This window comes from Hordeum vulgare, chromosome 1H (assembly GCF_904849725.1).
Source record: "Hordeum vulgare subsp. vulgare chromosome 1H, MorexV3_pseudomolecules_assembly, whole genome shotgun sequence".
Taxonomy (NCBI): Eukaryota; Viridiplantae; Streptophyta; class Magnoliopsida; order Poales; family Poaceae; genus Hordeum; species Hordeum vulgare.
In genome coordinates this window covers 46845837-46862926 of record NC_058518.1, presented here as the reverse complement: position 1 = coordinate 46862926, position 17090 = coordinate 46845837, and the positions used below count along the sequence as shown (strand labels likewise).

At 48.1% G+C, this 17090-nt stretch overlaps 2 protein-coding genes across 2 annotated transcripts; one reads left to right on the top strand and one right to left on the bottom strand.

Moving 5' to 3' along the window:
* Nucleotides 1–9151: 9151 nt before the first annotated feature.
* On the top strand, nt 9152–11737 carry LOC123414877 (endoglucanase 14-like). The gene is made up of 5 exons (XM_045106688.1): nt 9152–9507; nt 9615–10034; nt 10678–10764; nt 10868–11020; nt 11092–11737. The coding sequence occupies exons 1-5, from the start codon at nt 9301–9303 to the stop codon at nt 11695–11697; spliced, it is 1473 nt and encodes a 490-aa protein (XP_044962623.1). The 5' UTR covers nt 9152–9300; the 3' UTR covers nt 11698–11737.
* Nucleotides 11738–11961: 224 nt separating this feature from the next.
* On the bottom strand, nt 11962–14122 carry LOC123415038 (acetylornithine aminotransferase, mitochondrial). Its single transcript, XM_045106699.1, has 3 exons — nt 13545–14122; nt 12960–13391; nt 11962–12588 (listed from the first exon to the last, which is right to left on the bottom strand). The coding sequence occupies exons 1-3, from the start codon at nt 13947–13949 to the stop codon at nt 12052–12054; spliced, it is 1374 nt and encodes a 457-aa protein (XP_044962634.1). The 5' UTR covers nt 13950–14122; the 3' UTR covers nt 11962–12051.
* Nucleotides 14123–17090: the final 2968 nt, after the last annotated feature.

The window sequence follows — 17090 nt, the reverse complement described above, 5'->3', positions numbered from 1 at the left end:
TAGAAATATTTCAGCATCTCCAAAACAGCACTATTTCCTAGCAAGTAAAGAACAAGCAAACCACACCTAAACATGGATTTCTATTGCAACCAAAAATACCAGGGGCTAGACTAAACATCAAAGGGCAAATCTCTAGTTGACAACTTAATCATAACACGCACGAATAAAATCTCACAAAATAGACAAGAGGGCAACATAGCAAAGTATCACGTGAACTAACTTGATCAAAAGCTAAAACTAAATATACAGTTAAATCCCATGGATTTTTCTACCCCGAAAACATATATAACATGAGGGGTTGCAAAGTAAAATCAACCCCACACGTATATGCGGGAATATGTCCTAAATGCGAAAATATAAACCAGCTACGGAATCCTACATGCAAAAATATCAACGGTTACTCTAAAATACACGGCAAAGGGGTTCCTAAAACATGAACATTTTATCTACGGCATTCGAGCAACCCGGACACGCGCGAAAAATAAATACGGGACGAATCCTATTGGGATAGCACGTAAAACTATGCATTAGGAGGTGCACACTACGTCAAACAATTATGCAAGTTGCAAAATCGTAATCTACGCGAGATTCTACACAAAAACCATATGCTACACGTCGCGATCCGACTTACGGTTCAGAAACTACGGGCAACCGAATATATTCTAAACCCTGAAAAATAAATAGATCGCAAACCTAAAATAAATCAAATAATGGGCTGAATTCCTAACTGGGCCTAACAAGCAACAAGCGCAAAGTAGTAATGTTGCAACGGGGGCGGGGAATAGCTGCGGCTCACCAAGTGCAACTGGGCCAGATCTGGGGAAACGGAGCTGGGCCTCGGGCGGAGGATGCAGGCCGGCCTAGGCTGGCGGTGGAGGAAGCCTGGAGGAGGCCGATGGGGGTCTTCCTAGCTGGGCCGGATCGGCCAGCCTGGCTGCTCCTGCGCGGCCGAGGAGCTAGCGAGGCGGGCTCGCGACGCCTGGCGGCTCGTCGTTCTCCACCCGCACGGGGCTTCCAGCAGCCATGGAGGCGGCGACCGGTGGCGAGGGCGGCAGGCCAAGGCGCGGAGGCGACCGGGAGGCGGCGGATCCGGGCGTATCCGGGGCGGCCAGTCCCATTCCCGTCGATGGCGGCTCGAGGCGGCGGCCGGTCGAGGAGATCGGCGGCGGCGGGATCTGGCCGGAAAGGGCACGGACGGCGGCGCGAGGTGCTGGCGGCGAACGGCAGGTGCGCCGGCGACTAGCAGGAGGCGGCGCGGCGAGCAGCGGCGGGGCACGAGGGCGCGGCCTCGGGAGGAGCGACGGTGGGGCTCCGGCTGAAGCTGCGGGAGCCTCGGGCGCACGCGAGCGGCGGCGGCGGTTCCGGGCTGAGGCGGACCTCGGATGGGCTCGACGGGCCCACAGCAGCTGCGAAGAGAGAGGCTACGGCAGAGAGAGTGTGGTTAGGGTTTCGAGGGTAGGTGGCGCGGATTTCGAGGCAGAGAGAGGGAGGGGCTGTTAAAAATAACCTGTGGTCCTATTTATAGACAAAGGGGGCTAGGTTTAGCGAAATTCCGCCCCGGTTTCAACCGCGCGGTCGGATTCGAATAATTCCGAATGCGGGGCGGACTAAATGGCCGTGTAGAGTAGTTATCCGGAGACGAGAGGGAAAACGGACGGCGCAGCAACGCGATTTGAAAACACCGATAACCGTCCGACGGTAGACCGAATACGGTGCCGCTATGGTCGACCGTTCGAGTACCAGACGGACTCCGATTGTGCCGAAACTTGACAGGCGGCCTACCTATATTAAAATAAGACCGCACGTAAAATTCCAACCCAATCAGAGCAAGTTTTCAACACACTTTTAAAAACAAGGATTTCACGATGTCGCGGGCGCGTGCGTGTGTGGTCGGGCTCAGAACGGATAACGACGTTAACCGACAACTAATAACTGATGCAAGCTTTGAAAACTGGCGGCAATGGGATGCCAATGCAATGATGATGATGCGCATGATGCGATGATGATGCGACAAATAAAAATAACCACTCGACGGGAACGGAAAGAAAAGGGGAATCTTCTGGAACGCCGGCATCAGGCTGTCACAATCCCCCTCTTTATTCTTGTACTCGTAAGTTAGCCACCTCAAAAAAATGCTTAGTCGCTTGCTACAACCTCACCACTTAACCTTGCCTCACCTATTAAGCTTTGCTAGTCTTGATACCTTTGGAAATGAGATTGTTGAGTCCTCTGTGGCTCACAGATTACTACAACACTAGTTGCAGGTACAGGTAAAGGTTACTTGACGCGAGCGCATTGATTGTTCATTTGGATTTGCTTCTTCTTCTTCATCATCATCGATCTAGGATGGGTTCCAGGCCGGCAGCCTGGGATAGCAAGGATGGACGTCGTTCTTCTTTTCTCGTTTGTTTTCGTCCGTAGTCGGACCCTGCTCTTCTTCATGATGATTATGTATTGTGCTGATGTGACTCTGATGTAGCTTGTGGCGAGTGTAAGCCAAATTCCATATACTCTTCTCTTCAGTACATGTACTTGTAATGATATCCATTCTTGTGAAACGACGAGATGCGCTTCTATCCCTGTCGAGGCCCTCGTGCCTAAATAAGTATAGGATCGCATCTTGGGTGTTACATGGAGGCCCCCTCCCGGCATGCCGACGGCAGCCTCGTCTACACGATGAGCCTTCCTCGGTTCCATCCAGCCACGAGATCGGGGGGACGTGACTTCTGGTGAAAACCGCGCCGACTGCGGTCATGGCGGGGGATGGCAGCGTCTAGGACGTCATTACCATCTTGAGGCATCGTTGTTGCGGGTCGTGGAACCACACTCGTGATGATCCGGAGGAAACTCTAGATCTGGATCTACCGGTCGGACGATGATGGCATCTACGATGTCGTTTCCCTCTTGAGGGCATCGTTTTGGAGTACGTGTTGGGTGGACGAGACAAGAGGAGGAGCGGTGTTTGATCTACCGCGAGCACTGCGGTGGATCCCGATGGCATGGCGCTGCGGTGGTTCGGCGACAGGCACATGTAGACGGATACGTGCAGGATGGTGGTGTTGCGTGGCGCCGTGGTGACGTCGACGGCAGACCTAGCAAGGAAGATGCATATGATCTAGCTCTGGAGATGGAATGGTGGAAGATGGTGGAGGCAGCCTCTGAGAGTGCGCCAGACCGGTATGAGATCCAGTCCCAGTGATGGCTGGGCTGGGGCATCCGGCTATAGATGTTAGGATTTGGTGCGATATTTGTTTGGTATTTGACCCGGATATTCAGCACACCTTCATCAAGGTTTTTGTCATCTACTCATAGAAGTGGGATTTCCAAAAAAACTAATTGACCTATATATCTAACGGTAGAGGATACTACCATGCATGGCTCGCCCCCTCGACTTGTCCACAAGCCATTGCTTCCAACGTGTCGTTACCAATTTTGACAATGCCTTAAAACTTACCACGCCAAATCTGTGAACGACGGCCCAAACTAGGCAACTCGGGTCGTTCGCTGGTGACGCCACGAACGACCCGCGTCGTCCCATATTGGCCTCATTTCTTCTCCATTGAAAATAACTTAAATGCAAAAAAACAAATAGCAAAACTGATCATTATTATGCAAACTCTAATCTTCTCTGGACACACGGAGTCACGGACATCACAGTGGAGCGTGCACACTCATTCACATCCAAACCCAAGAATTAAAACTTGTCTACAAGAAATGGTCTTTTGAAACTTGGATGGCCATTGAAATTAAAGCTTCTCCCCTCTTCGGCCGCACCCACCCCACCGGCGGCATATCTACTTCGGCACCACTCTTCCTGTCTCTGTTGGCTACCACCCTCCACCTACGACCCTCAATAGGACTCGCCGTGTTTCTCATCCACCCGGATTTGGTCTTCTCTTGCTGATGCCAATGCAAAATCGGCATATCTACGATGCTCGTTGTCGCGTTGGATTTGATGCAGCCGGCATCGGTGCTTTTTTATGGATTGGACGCGCATTGAACCACACAACTCTAAAAACTACTCTGTGCCGCATCACGATATGTCCTTGTGCCGCATCACGATATGTCCTTGTTATCTGGCCGCTCGGATCTCACTCGTCAACGGACCACCGCCATAGCCATGCTCGTCGGACGTTTGCTAGGCTCGACACTAGCCCAACAGTTGGTCGTTCCTACCGTCAGTCATCAAGTGTGACCACTGCCCACAGCTAGTGTTGCGTCAAGTTTCGACTACACCGCCGAAGCATCCGAGATGGGGTTTGTGAAATGTGAAAAGGAAAGGGTGAGTGCTTGTTGTTACAGTTGTTTTCGGATTTGTCGTAATTTGTAGCTTATTATTTCCTTAAAAAAATTGTAGGATGGTTGCAAGTTTTGGTATTAAAAAGAAGAGTACATCGATCAATTAATAGCGAAAAAATTGCTAGACATCCATGCACTACTTGCTAGAGTAGAGACTAGGTGTGGAAGCGAAGAAGACATAAGTGTGCAAGCTCGAGATGTCAGTTGAGAAAATCAACAATGTTTAAAATAAAGACATAAAAATATATATTAAAATAGGTAGTAGGAGCAGACGAGTGGTTATGGCACTTGGATTTCTGTTAAAGTGCCTAATTTTGATTTTAGTTTTCCTTGGATCGGTTCTCTCCGTGAAGAATACATGAATATTGTATTTCGGTGTATGAAGATGTAGTTCAATAAAATAAAAAGGTAGTCAAATTTATTGGCATTTTATTTTACTTCATTAAATTTAGTAGATTGGCTAGGTCTGAGCAAATTTTAAAGTTAAAATAGTCCGATAAGCTTTATTCGATGGTTTATCCCTCTAATAACTTTTGGGAGGTTGGTTACAGTGCGATCTTTGAGAACTTTCTGCATTGAAGTCATGCAGCTTGCTAGCGACGACAACTTTCGGAGGGGACACACATAAAATACAAGGACTAAAAACCCAGTGAACGCACTAATCCTCCAAGCTACAAGGGCCCTATATTTTCTTTTGTCACGGCAATATACTGCTTCATGACAAGCTGTCTCCATGAGAGCATGGTGGATTTCCGTCTTCAGCTGTTCAAAACCAACGTATCGCCATGGCTGCTTTGAGGTTATGGGGTCGGAGAGGAAGTGTGTGCAAGCCTCCTTGAGCACGCTGCAGGAATGCCGCTCGTATTTTCTTTGTTTTTTTGTTAGTTCGTTCATGTGAATCGGAATTCTTGTCAATAGCCAATGAATATATATGTATAGGTTGAACATAATTATTGCCTGCCATGTCATGTTGCTATGTCTTTGGATGAATGCAATAAAGAAATTCCTCTTTGATGATCTAAAGTCCTTTAAAAAACTCCGAAGCTTTTTTAATTGAAAATAAGAAATACGTCGTTTATGATGATCTAAAGGCATTGTCTCGTTGTTGATCGCATAATAAGTTTGAGGATTCATTTGTTGTCGCCTTCATATGCCTATGATCCATTTGCTTGTAAACTCTAGTTGGCATATACATTTTTGTGATTCGTGTGATTAAATAAGAGACATCACTTGCTTGCGATTCTTATGAAAATAAGAGGAAATAGACTGCCTATCAACATCAAACAAGAGAGGGCATCATATCTCATTTGACGAGAGAGTTCATACCTCATTTTGTTACTCTGTGGTCCTCACAATAATAGCTCAATTTTACATATCATGGTATGTTTCTCTATTATAATTGCCAGGTTCCTTGTCAGCGTCAGCGGGGAGGACGAAGTAGCACACATCTTTGAGGGAGGACGGGAACTACAACTTCGGTAATGGTTACATGTCCCATTTATCATTGGTGAGCCAAAAAAGCTCGTAGGCTTGCCAAATGGCACATCGTATCATGAAGGATTCACACCGTGAGTGCATAGACCGGTCATAATGGGAGTATCATGCATGTGAACTAGACATTTTTCTAATGTGGCACATAATTAAATGATGGAATAGAGGACTGAGTATCATGATATTATATTGTATCATATTAAATGATGTAGTAATATGTGTCATGAATGACGATAAATAAGTCACTCTCATATCAAGCTATGATACTATACACTGTAGGGGTAGTATCATATGCTAATATTTTATGCATGATATTAGTATATTGTACTTTACATTATGACCAGCATTATCTATCTATCTAAGGTATGTGAACAGGATGAGTACTTAGTTTCACTTCACACTGCTCCGGTCCCAATCCATCCATTAATATTAGAGTAAATAATAAGTGTTTTTGTCTTATTAATGTTATATTTGTGGTGTTGAAACTTAAGTAAATAATAAATAATGTTGATCAATCAAGATGGGGAGGCCTGGAGCAGCATCAACATGAGCACACACTTAATTGCCTTTTGTGTAAACGAAGTGAATGCATGTCTAGGCCTCTAGGGATGCCCATCAGCCAACCACCCAAGAAGGGCCACGCTTGCGCCACCTCACCGATCAGTGGCATGGCTTGGCCTTCTCTTTGGCCATGGATCATGCATCTAGTTGCCACTCCTTGTTATTTCCACCATTGTCTCCATCTCTATATATACAAGGGATTGTCATCCATTCGTATGCAGAGTGCACGTGTGAATTATGACTTGGGACTTGGGCGACGGCGAGAGGCGAGCATGTGAGTGAGTGAGGAGGTTCTTGTTCCAGACGGAAGCTTATCTTAATGGAGGCACCTCCGACCTCGTCTATTTCTCCACTACATTCACCACGGCAGAAAAGATCTACCATGTACTCCATCCTCTTCCTGACTAGCCAGAGCATCTTCAACATATGATGTATAATAGGGCATCTACCCAAAAAACCTTTTTAGTGCATTTGGACATGGAAATGGTGCTCTAGCAGATGCCCTATCCCTAAATCATACTGCAAAATTGTAGAGAAGACACATATTTTTGCCTCTCGTGCAGCAAATATACATCAGTCGTGTGGCTGTTATAAAATAAAACATGCAATAGAAGGCAATCCAACTATCGTGTGAAACTTCATCCTCATACCACTTTCCCTCTGTTGCCACCGTTGTTAAAAGCTGGCCATCACCGCCACCTTCACACACATCCCCATCCGTGCATCCGGTCACTGCATCACTGCCTCGATCGAATAGGCCGCCACTCCACCCTATTCGGTCGCTACCACCACTGCTGCCTCGTCGACCGATTACGGCCACCGCTGCCACCGCCGCACCGCCCCTTCATCCTTCCGGCTACCACTCCACCTCCACCGTTAAGCCAAGGATGTCGCACCACACCACTGGGTCGAGGGGGGCACGCAAGGCAGGAAGGCAATCAAGAAAGGGCACGAGGATGGCCTATCGATGATCAAGGAGGAGGACAATGTAGGGCCCTCGGTGATCATGCTTCAGCTCGACGAATAAGAAGAGGAGTTTGAGGTGGATAAAGAATTTGAGTTGTTCATGGAGCTTTGGAACCATGTCGACAACGGGGATGTGGATGGTGATTAGTGTGTGCATAGTACTGAGTCTATCATAGTACTTCCGTTGTGTTATTCTGTGTAAGTTTGAAATTGTGTTTAAGTTTACACATTTGGTATTTTGAAATGTCGTAAAATGCAATGACCATGTGCCCTATTTTACATCATCGCTATGGCGCAAAAAAATTGGTGCCCTAGTTTAAATCATCTGTTACGCACGAAAAAATCGGGTGCCCTAAAACTTTCTTTCATGCCCTATTATACATCATCTATTGGAGATGCTCTAATATCGGGATCATCAATATTCTCATACTACCTTGAGCCACCACGTGCAAGTGGCGTACCATAGACTATTAGGACTTCTAAGAACAAAAACACCATCTCTATACTCAAAGGACAAAGTTTTGGATGGTGGCAACTATTGGGAGGACGACAACGTCATCTCCCTTTACAAGGTGGACTAGGCGGTCGGCGGCCTCATCCGGCTCCCGGGATCACCACAAGGTAGCTTGGCAGTGTCCCTCCTGTTTCGGCGATGTTTAATTAGTGGAGTTTAATTATGTGTACTTCAAACTATTTAGGGATGTATTTTGGATTTGAAGGTTCAAATCGATTGACTCGTATTAACTATGAAGTGGTATATAATTAAGTTAAGTGTTGATTTCAATTTTGTGGTATGTCATTTGAACTATGAGTTGTTGTTTAATACAGTGTTAAGCTCGGTTATGTGCTATGCCATTTGAAAAGCACAGATGTGGTGGGTCCCACATGGCAATGGCCAATGTGAGCGAGCTAGGTCTGGGTCTCACGCATTAGTGAGTGGGCTCGTATGGGCAAAACGGACAATCCAGTGTCGCACTAACGGTCTAATGGCTTTGACAGGACGAAATCATGACAAAGAGCAAAAAGCATAAGGGCTCGCACGTAAACTAAGGGCAAAAGAGAAGAGTGAGAACACACTAATAGCAAGAATATAATTATCTTTTTTTTCTTCTTAGACAGCCCTCACATTGCTCTTGTTCTAAATAGGCTTTTAAATTGTATTGCAATATTGCTTGTTTGATGGGATCTTAGGGTGTTATCTCATGGATATTGGATTGATATCTTGTTTTCTTGAAAAGCTGCCAATTGTAGCAAACCCCTTCTATAAGACCCAACAACTACTACTGATCCATTGGCTATTGGTGTAGTAAAAAGCACATCTCAAATCGTGCAAGAAACTAAAGAGTTCAGTCATTGATTTCCGGATATCCATCCCTTCTCTCACTCGAGAAGATCAAGTCACACAGGCGCAATGCAGTGTGACGTTTTTCATTATATATCCATCTTGTATGTTAACTCTTCGATCTCCAAAGATAGTAATCAAATCTCAGAGTAATCAATATACTAGTCCTTTTATTCGCAAAAGAGATCCATATACACCGATAAATACATGATCCGAAGCCGAAACGTGTCTGAAAAATACTATGAACTAGCAAGCAGGAAATATCGACCTTCGCCAGTAATGTTAATTCCGGCAAATAAGTTCAGATACGGGGAGAGGATACGGTTTACATTTGGCCCCCGGTTTATGAAGGTCGCAAAATCTCCGCACATCGTCAAAACAAATCAATACTCGTTCATGCATACATGGCGCGTAATTATTCCAGGGTATAAATGCGTGCATTTCTGATGGATTTGTTTCACCAATTCATGGCGGATTGAAACCTTGTTCCTCACCCCATCTCCTTACGTGCGCCTATAAATACAGTCGTCCCGTCGACGAGAAGGGCATAGCATACTCGCTGATCACTCCACTTCACAGGAAACTAGCTAGCCTTTGTCTTGGATAATCTAGCTAGTTAACGCCGATCGAAGACGACGAAGATGGTGGCTGGCGCTAGGGTTCTGCTCGTCGTCATCGTGGTAGGGTTTTTTGCAACTACGGCGTGCGGAGCCGCCCAGCGGGACTACGCCGCCGCGCTCACCAAGTCGCTGCTCTACTTCGAGGCGCAGCGCTCCGGCAGGCTGCCGCCGTCCCAGCGCGTCCAGTGGCGCGGCCACTCGGCCCTCAAGGACGGCGCCGACCACGGTGTAAGCACGTCGGCGATGCATGCATTCGTAGACTGTAGTACATTGGTAGTACGTGTTCCAATTCGTGCATGATGCTGACATGTTTGGTTTGATCGATCGACGTGCAGGTGGACCTCACCGGCGGCTACTACGACTCCGGCGACAACGTCAAGTTCGGGTTCCCGATGGCGTTCACGGTGACGATGCTGTCGTGGAGCGTGGTGGAGCACAGGGGGCGGCTGGCTGCGGCGGGGGAGCTGGGCCACGCGCTCCAGGCCGTGCGCTGGGGCGCCGACTACCTGGCCAAGGCGCACGCACGCCCCGACGTGCTCTACGTCAATGTCGGCGACGGCGACTCCGACCACGCATGCTGGGAGCGGCCGGAGGACATGGACACGCCCCGGAGGGCCTACATGGTGAACGTCACCCACCCAGGCTCTGACGTCGCCGCGGAAACGGCGGCGGCGCTGGCCGCGGCATCAGTCGTGTTCACGGGGTCGCGCGGCGAACCCCGGTACACGTCGACGCTTCTGAAGCACGCCAAACAGGTGCATAATATACTTGCTTACATTCAGAGCGAGTGCTGCATTGCATTGCTTTGCACAGCACACAGATTACACAATCGATTCGATGCAAATCCAATGGATGGGCCAAAAACAATTGGTGTAGTAATAGACAAGAAAATAGAGCGTCGCACGGTATTAATGTGCCATTCTAATCACACAATTACTACTATTAACATTCATAATGCTCCGCCTCGGTGAAAGAGGCAAACGTGCATAATTACATGCATGCACAGCACACATTGGACGGTCACCGTGGGGACAATCAATTTGAAAATAATGAGAGAATTAATTAGCACAAGAAGGGAGAATGTATACCCACCTCATATTATGTACTGAAGGTCGCCGTACCTACCTTGCATTGTATCCACCACGTATTATATACGTATAATTACCTGTAGTGTACAATAAAATGTGGGTATATGTTTTTTCTTCTACGTTTTAAGAGGGGGTGGTCTACCTAAGCACACCTCATTAGTTAGACAAACCATTTCACAAAGTCATGGTACCGTTCATATGGTTGAAAACGAATGGCAAAATATTGCTAGAAAACTGAAGGTGGATTTGTATTTGTGCACAAAGGCAGACGAAACTGCATGAGCTAACTTCTTGAGTCACTTTTGTGCAGTTGTTCCAGTTCGCCAAGAACCACCGTGGCCTCTACCAGAACAGCATTCCGTCAAGCAGAAGTTTCTACAGTAGCAGCGGCGACGAGGTAGCATCTTACTTTACTAACTAATATCATGGTAAACAGAAAATAGTAAGTAATGTTTTCTGTACAAGAAAATACTGAAAGTTGTTCTTTGGAAATGGAACAGGACGAGCTGCTGTGGGCAGCTGTGTGGCTCTACATCGCCACCGGCGAGCAGGAGTACAAGGCCTACATCGCCGGCGCCAGCAACGTCGGCGGGGTACGGCAGTCGCTGGCCTGGGACGACAAGTTCGTCGGCGCCCAGGCACTGGTCGCCAAGGTAATGTCCCATGATCCTAGTAGGTCTGATGAAGCTTCGGTACCTGATGACTGTTGCCGGCCATGTCGCAGCTCATCCTACAAGGGAAGCTGCCCAAAAACGGCCGCCACGCCGAGATGAGGAGCAACCTGGAGAGCTTCCTGTGCAACGTGGTGCAGCACGGCGACGGCCGCAGCGGGCGGCTCACCCCGGGCGGCATGCTCTACCTGCAGCCCTGGTCCAACCTGCAGGCCGTGACGACGGCAATGTTCGTCCTCGTCACGCACGCCGACCACCTGGCGGCGGCCAGGGCTTCCCTGCAGTGCGGCGGCGTGAGGCTGCCGCCGGCGCGGCTTGTCTCGTTCGCGCGGTCGCAGGTGAACTACCTCCTTGGCAAGAACCCCATGAAGATGAGCTACATGGTCGGGGTCGGAAGGCGGTACCCGTCGCAGCCGCACCATCGTGGCGCGTCGCTGCCGTCCGTCAGGACCAACCCGGGGAAGATCTCCTGCGGCAAGGGATCCGACTACTTCCACAGGTCCGCGCCTAACCCGAATGTGATCGACGGCGCCATTGTTGGAGGGCCTGACAACAACGACCACTACGACGACTCTCGGGGGAATTACCAGCAAGGCGAGCCATCCACCTACAACGTCGCCCCCATCGTCGGAGTTCTTGCTAGGCTTCTGCATCACTGATGTTCCTGTCTTCAGTCAGTCAAGAGATGTGCAATGTCAATGCCGCCCTTGTAATTTAGGCACATACTCCCTCCGTTCGAAAAAGCTTGTCTCAAGCTTGTCCCTTAAATGAATGTATGTAGCACTAATTTGATGTTAGATACATCCATTTGAGGGACAAGCCTCTTCAGACGGTGGGAGTATAACTTACCAAATAAATTTCTTATACCGACAACAACAGACATTGCTTCCATCCAAACTTCGAAAAGGGCTTCAACATCACAGTAGTCCAACATGACATTTTATTCCCTTCCAAATTTCGACAGAAACTTCAACATGTAGATCTCATCATATTGGTAAGAGATCTTGCTTACACTAAGAGGTAGAGGCTTCAAGAGCAGGTAGACATTCCCTTATCACCTCTGCAGCTTGCTCCAGCTCCTTCTCCGACACGATGAGCGCAGGCACAAGCCTCACCACATTGCCTTTCCCGGCCGTCAGCAAAAAGACACCAGCATCCAGGCACGCATCGACCAAAGGCCCAGCCGGTACATCGAGCTCGATGCCAACAATGAGACCGGCCCCCCGGATCTCTTTGACATGAGGGTTTCCACCCAGCTTAGTTTTGAGCAGCTGCTTGAAGTATTCTCCTTTCTTGGTCACCTCTGCTAGAAAGCCAGGTTTCTGGATCTTGTCCAATGTGGCTAATGCAGCATGGCACACAAAAGGGCCTCCGCCGAACGTGGTACCATGGTCACCGTAGTTTATGGCTGCAGCAACCTTTTCCGTGACCAAGGCCACGCCAATGGGAAGGCCATTGGCCAGTGGCTTTGCCAAGGTCATTATGTCAGGTACTACACCATAAACCTCGTGGGCCCAGAGGTAACCTGTGCGCCCCAGACCACATTGCACCTGTGTTTCAGACAATACATTAGATGTCTACAATTTTCAAATTGACAGAATTTGAACTTCACAATGCAATCCTAAATCCCTACTGTTGAATTGCCTATTTGAGTTTAGGTTATTCAAATATGAAAATGCAGGCTCCTCATGGAAGATCTCTTCATTGGGACAATGATCAGAATTTTGTCCCAGAATTATGAAGCAATAGGAATACAAGAATACAATCTCTGTATTGAACTCAAACCGCTGATCAATCTCCAGAACAGAGACTCATTTTTTCTATCGTTATACCATAAATTGTGTAGTTGCCAGTTGCCACTAATTACTTCTTTGCGATCGACAACACAGACAACGATTAATGAAGGCAAGCTGTATCATACCTCGTCAAAGACCAACAGAGTCCCAGCCTCATCACAAGCATCACGCAGCCCCTGCAAGAACTCCTTGGTGGCACTGTGAATCCCACCCTCACCCTGCACGGGCTCGACAAACACAGCAGCAATCTTCCCCGACTGTATCACCTTCTTGGCCTCCTCCAAATTGCCATACTCGGCAAATGTTGAGCCGGGCATGACCGGTTCAAAGGGCTCCCTGTACTGCACCTTGCTGGTAAGCGCAAGGGAGCCGATGGTCCGGCCATGGAAGCAGTTGGTGAAGGACATGAACTCCGTAGGCGCGTCCCCGTCGGGGTGCGCGACCCTCTGGTACTTCCTGGCGAACTTGATGGCCGCCTCGTTGGCCTCGGTGCCAGAGTTGGCGAAGAAGGCGCGGTCAGCGAAGGAGGCCTCCACGAGCCGCTTGGCGAGCTCCACCTGCGCGTTCGAGAAATGGAAGTCAGTCAGTCGAGAACGAGAAGGAGGGACCGTGTGGGCGGATGGGCTGGGCAAGCAAAGTGTCGAACATGTTGCGGGCATTGCGGGATGGGTTTGGTTTGGGGGTTGGTGGGGGCGGAGGAGGCGTAATACCTGGGGCACGGTGTACCCGACGTTGCTGGCGTGGACCAGGCGGCCGCGCTGGTCCGCGGCGGCGGCGTCGACGTCGGGGTCTCCGTGGCCGAGGGCGTTGACGGCGATGCCGGCGGCCATGTCGAGGTACTCGCGGCCGTCGATGTCGTAGAGCTTGCAGCCGCGCCCGGACACGAAGACGACCTGGGCGCGCTTGTAGGTGCCCACGATGTACTTGGCCTCGTCCGCCATGACGGCCCGGCTCGCCGCGGACAGCTCCCGCCGCGCCGAGGGGGCGGCCGGCGGCGCGGGCGCCGGGGCCGCGAGGCAGGCGGAGACGCGCGCCCGCCGGGACGACGGGAGCCTCGCGCCGGCAGCGGCCGGCTTGACGGGCGCGACGGCGAGGAAGGATTGGAGCGAGTTCATGGCGGACGGATTCGGGGTGGGCGAGAGGGCGGAGAGGTTTCGGAGTTAAATACGGATTGGGGTCGGGATTGAATGAATGGAGTTTGAAAAAAATAAAATATCCGGTCACGCTTTTTGGTTTCGTGGCGGCTACTGTTTTGTTGCGCATCAACTACCGCGTGCGCGGCGCCGTGCTCCCTTCTCTTACCGTGGACTTTCGTCTCGGACTTCCTTTGCTTTCTGTCAAAGGATTAGGTTACGCTCAGACAGCAGTAGAGTTCATGTTACAGAATTTTTGTAACATAAATATTGTTGCATAATTTTTTTTTACAATGGAGCTAATGTTACTTTTTTTTTGTCTCGGACTTTATGTAAGTAATTACGGAAGAAAGTTTTGCCACATCAGCAATGTTGCACAAACCTTTCTTGCAACAATGAGGATGTTTCAATCTTCCGCAAAAAAAAATGAGGATGTTTCAACAAAAGAAGAATACCGTCGACCGTTCACCGCAAGCTCCCGTCGAACGATGGTGAGGGAGGAGCGATGTCGCCCGTCCCCGCTGTTACACCGCTAGCGGCGGGCGTCGTTTGATTAATTAAGACTCTAAAATAAATTGGATAACGTAGAAGTTAGGCACTGCGGTGATTTTACATGTGTCGTTTGCAGTAAATGTGTTTCGAGCATGAATGTTTTAAGGCTCTTTGATTCGCAAAATTTCAAACAAATCAGAATAACCAAGGTGTTTCGAGCATTAACTCGGAGCACATCTGCAAACTCAAACAGTTTGAAGGACTGGAAATTCTCAACCTTCAAAAGTTTAACAATGTGCTTCGCCTTAGATGGCTCTCGTTAGAGTGGGAGAACCCCCAAGGGCTTTGTGTGGCATGAAGATCCCCTGTGGCAAGTGGATTGCGACATCTTCGCGACGGTCACTAAGGTCACTTTGGGTGATGGATCCAAAGCCAAATTCTTGGAATCGTCTTGGTTACATGGCATCCGTCCCAAAGACATTGCCCCACATATTTTAAAACTATCAAAAAGGAAACAAGGCACTCCGGCCTCCGCACTCAGAGATGAATTAGTCTGACTAATATGAAAGCAGGATTATCCCGAGCGCACCTCCAACAATTCATGGCCCTATGGAGTAACCTCGCACTTGCCACTCTCCAATCGGGTGTTCCAGGCACTATCCTCTAGAAGTTGTCCAATGATGGGATTTACTCTGCAAAGACGGCCTACTCGACGCAATTTGCTGGCCTAATTCAATCTAACTTGCAAACTATTGTCTCAAAGGTCTGCCCCGCCCTCCCCCCCCCAAAAAAAAATGTAAATTCTTTGCATGGCTGGGCATGCAAAAACGGATTTGGATGGCAGGTAGGCTCCACCGTCGTGGATGGCCAAATTGTTACCGTTGCCCCCTCTGCAATCAGGTGCAAGAATCCGCAACACATCTACTCTTCAAGTGCCGCCTCTCCATCCGTGTATGGAATGACGTCCTTTCTTGGCTACACCTTGACGTCGACACTACACTTCGGTTGCATTACGACATGGTGAGATCTTGATGGGCGGGGATCCTCGCAAACAACACCCAACCAAGGAAAGTTCCTTACTTCATCTTGTTTGCTGGGAGATTTGAAAGGAACGAAATGCACGTGTATTCATGAGCAAGGCGGCGTCGGTATCGATGATCGTGCGAACTATCAAAGAGGAGGCGTCTATGTGGGCTCTGGCGGACGCAAAATGTTTGTGTAATTTGATGCCGCGAGAGTAGGCTTGTGTAATTTTTTCGCTTTTGCGGATGTGCGCGGTTGTGAACACATTCTTCTCCTTATTTAATAAGAATGACAAGTCTTTTGCCTTGTTTAAAAAAGAAAGAATAATGTAGAAACTGACATTGTACTACTTTAAATTTTACAAACCTTGGTAACACAACAAAGTGTAAACATAAATTGTTTAATCTTACCATAAGAAAAACACACACTAGAACTGAAGGATTGAGTGCATTTTTGTAAATGAATGTTAAATTTATAGATGAGCAAAGCATGAGTACATCATACTGAAGAAAATGAAACACACACAATTGTTTTTCCCGTAAAAATAAATAAAATGAAACACACATGAATAACGAAGGTCTCTTACAATAAGTTAGATCAAAGACCTGTGAAGCCCAAAAATCTATTTCTGAGCTCACACTCATCTGCACCCGCGCTAAAAAAAATCAAAAAAAATGAAAAGATAAAAAAAATCCATTTTTCTTGTTTGCATGGTAGATAGTTTGATGCGTGAGGTCCTTTTCAATTTTCATATTATTTGGATATCTGAGCAGAAAAAAAGACAAGTTTAAGGTCTCTAAAAAAGTTTATTGTTCACGCAATATTTCGATCCGATCTGTCTTTTTTGCTATGAGCTGCTCAAATGTCTAAATGATCTAAATATTGAAGCCGACCTCACGCAAGAAATTTACTACCATGAGAAAAAATTGGAAGTTTTTGAATTGTTTTAAATTTATTATGATTTGCTGATCGGATGCAAATGAGCCTAGGCACCGAAACGTTACACTCTCTTAAGCCATCATATCTACTCTCTCTTTTGCATCTTCTCCCGGTGGAAAAACCGTGAAAGATCCAAACTAAACTAGCTAGACTAGTCCACCAAAAAAACTACTAGGTAGACTAGTTTCATAGCTTTTTGAAGAGACCTTGAATGGCCGGTCCACATAGGTTGAAAATAAGATAGTTGAACATGTAGTAGCAAATATGATTTCCTATACGTCCGTGGGCGCGTCCGGCTAATGACCGAGGGTGTTCGTTTTAAACCCTATTTTTTCATCCACACAACCGCATTTATATTTTTTTGATATGTCCAGTCACTTTAGTGGAGAAGAATAGAGAGAGAAAAAGAATGAATACAGAAAAAGAAAAGACGGTCCGAGGTGGGGTTGCGTCCTACGTGGCGGACTGACCTAGCGTGTCCGGACGCGTCCACGAGCCCTCATATCGTCCTCGTATATGAGATGGATATGAGAGGTGTCGGTCAGTCCGGACGTTTGAGACGGGTATGAGGGATCTGGTTGGGTCGCGTTTTTGTGATCGGTCACTGACCGGACGGCCTGTCCGGTGTTTAAGACGGATATGAGGAGTGTAAGTGCATCTAGTGCCACC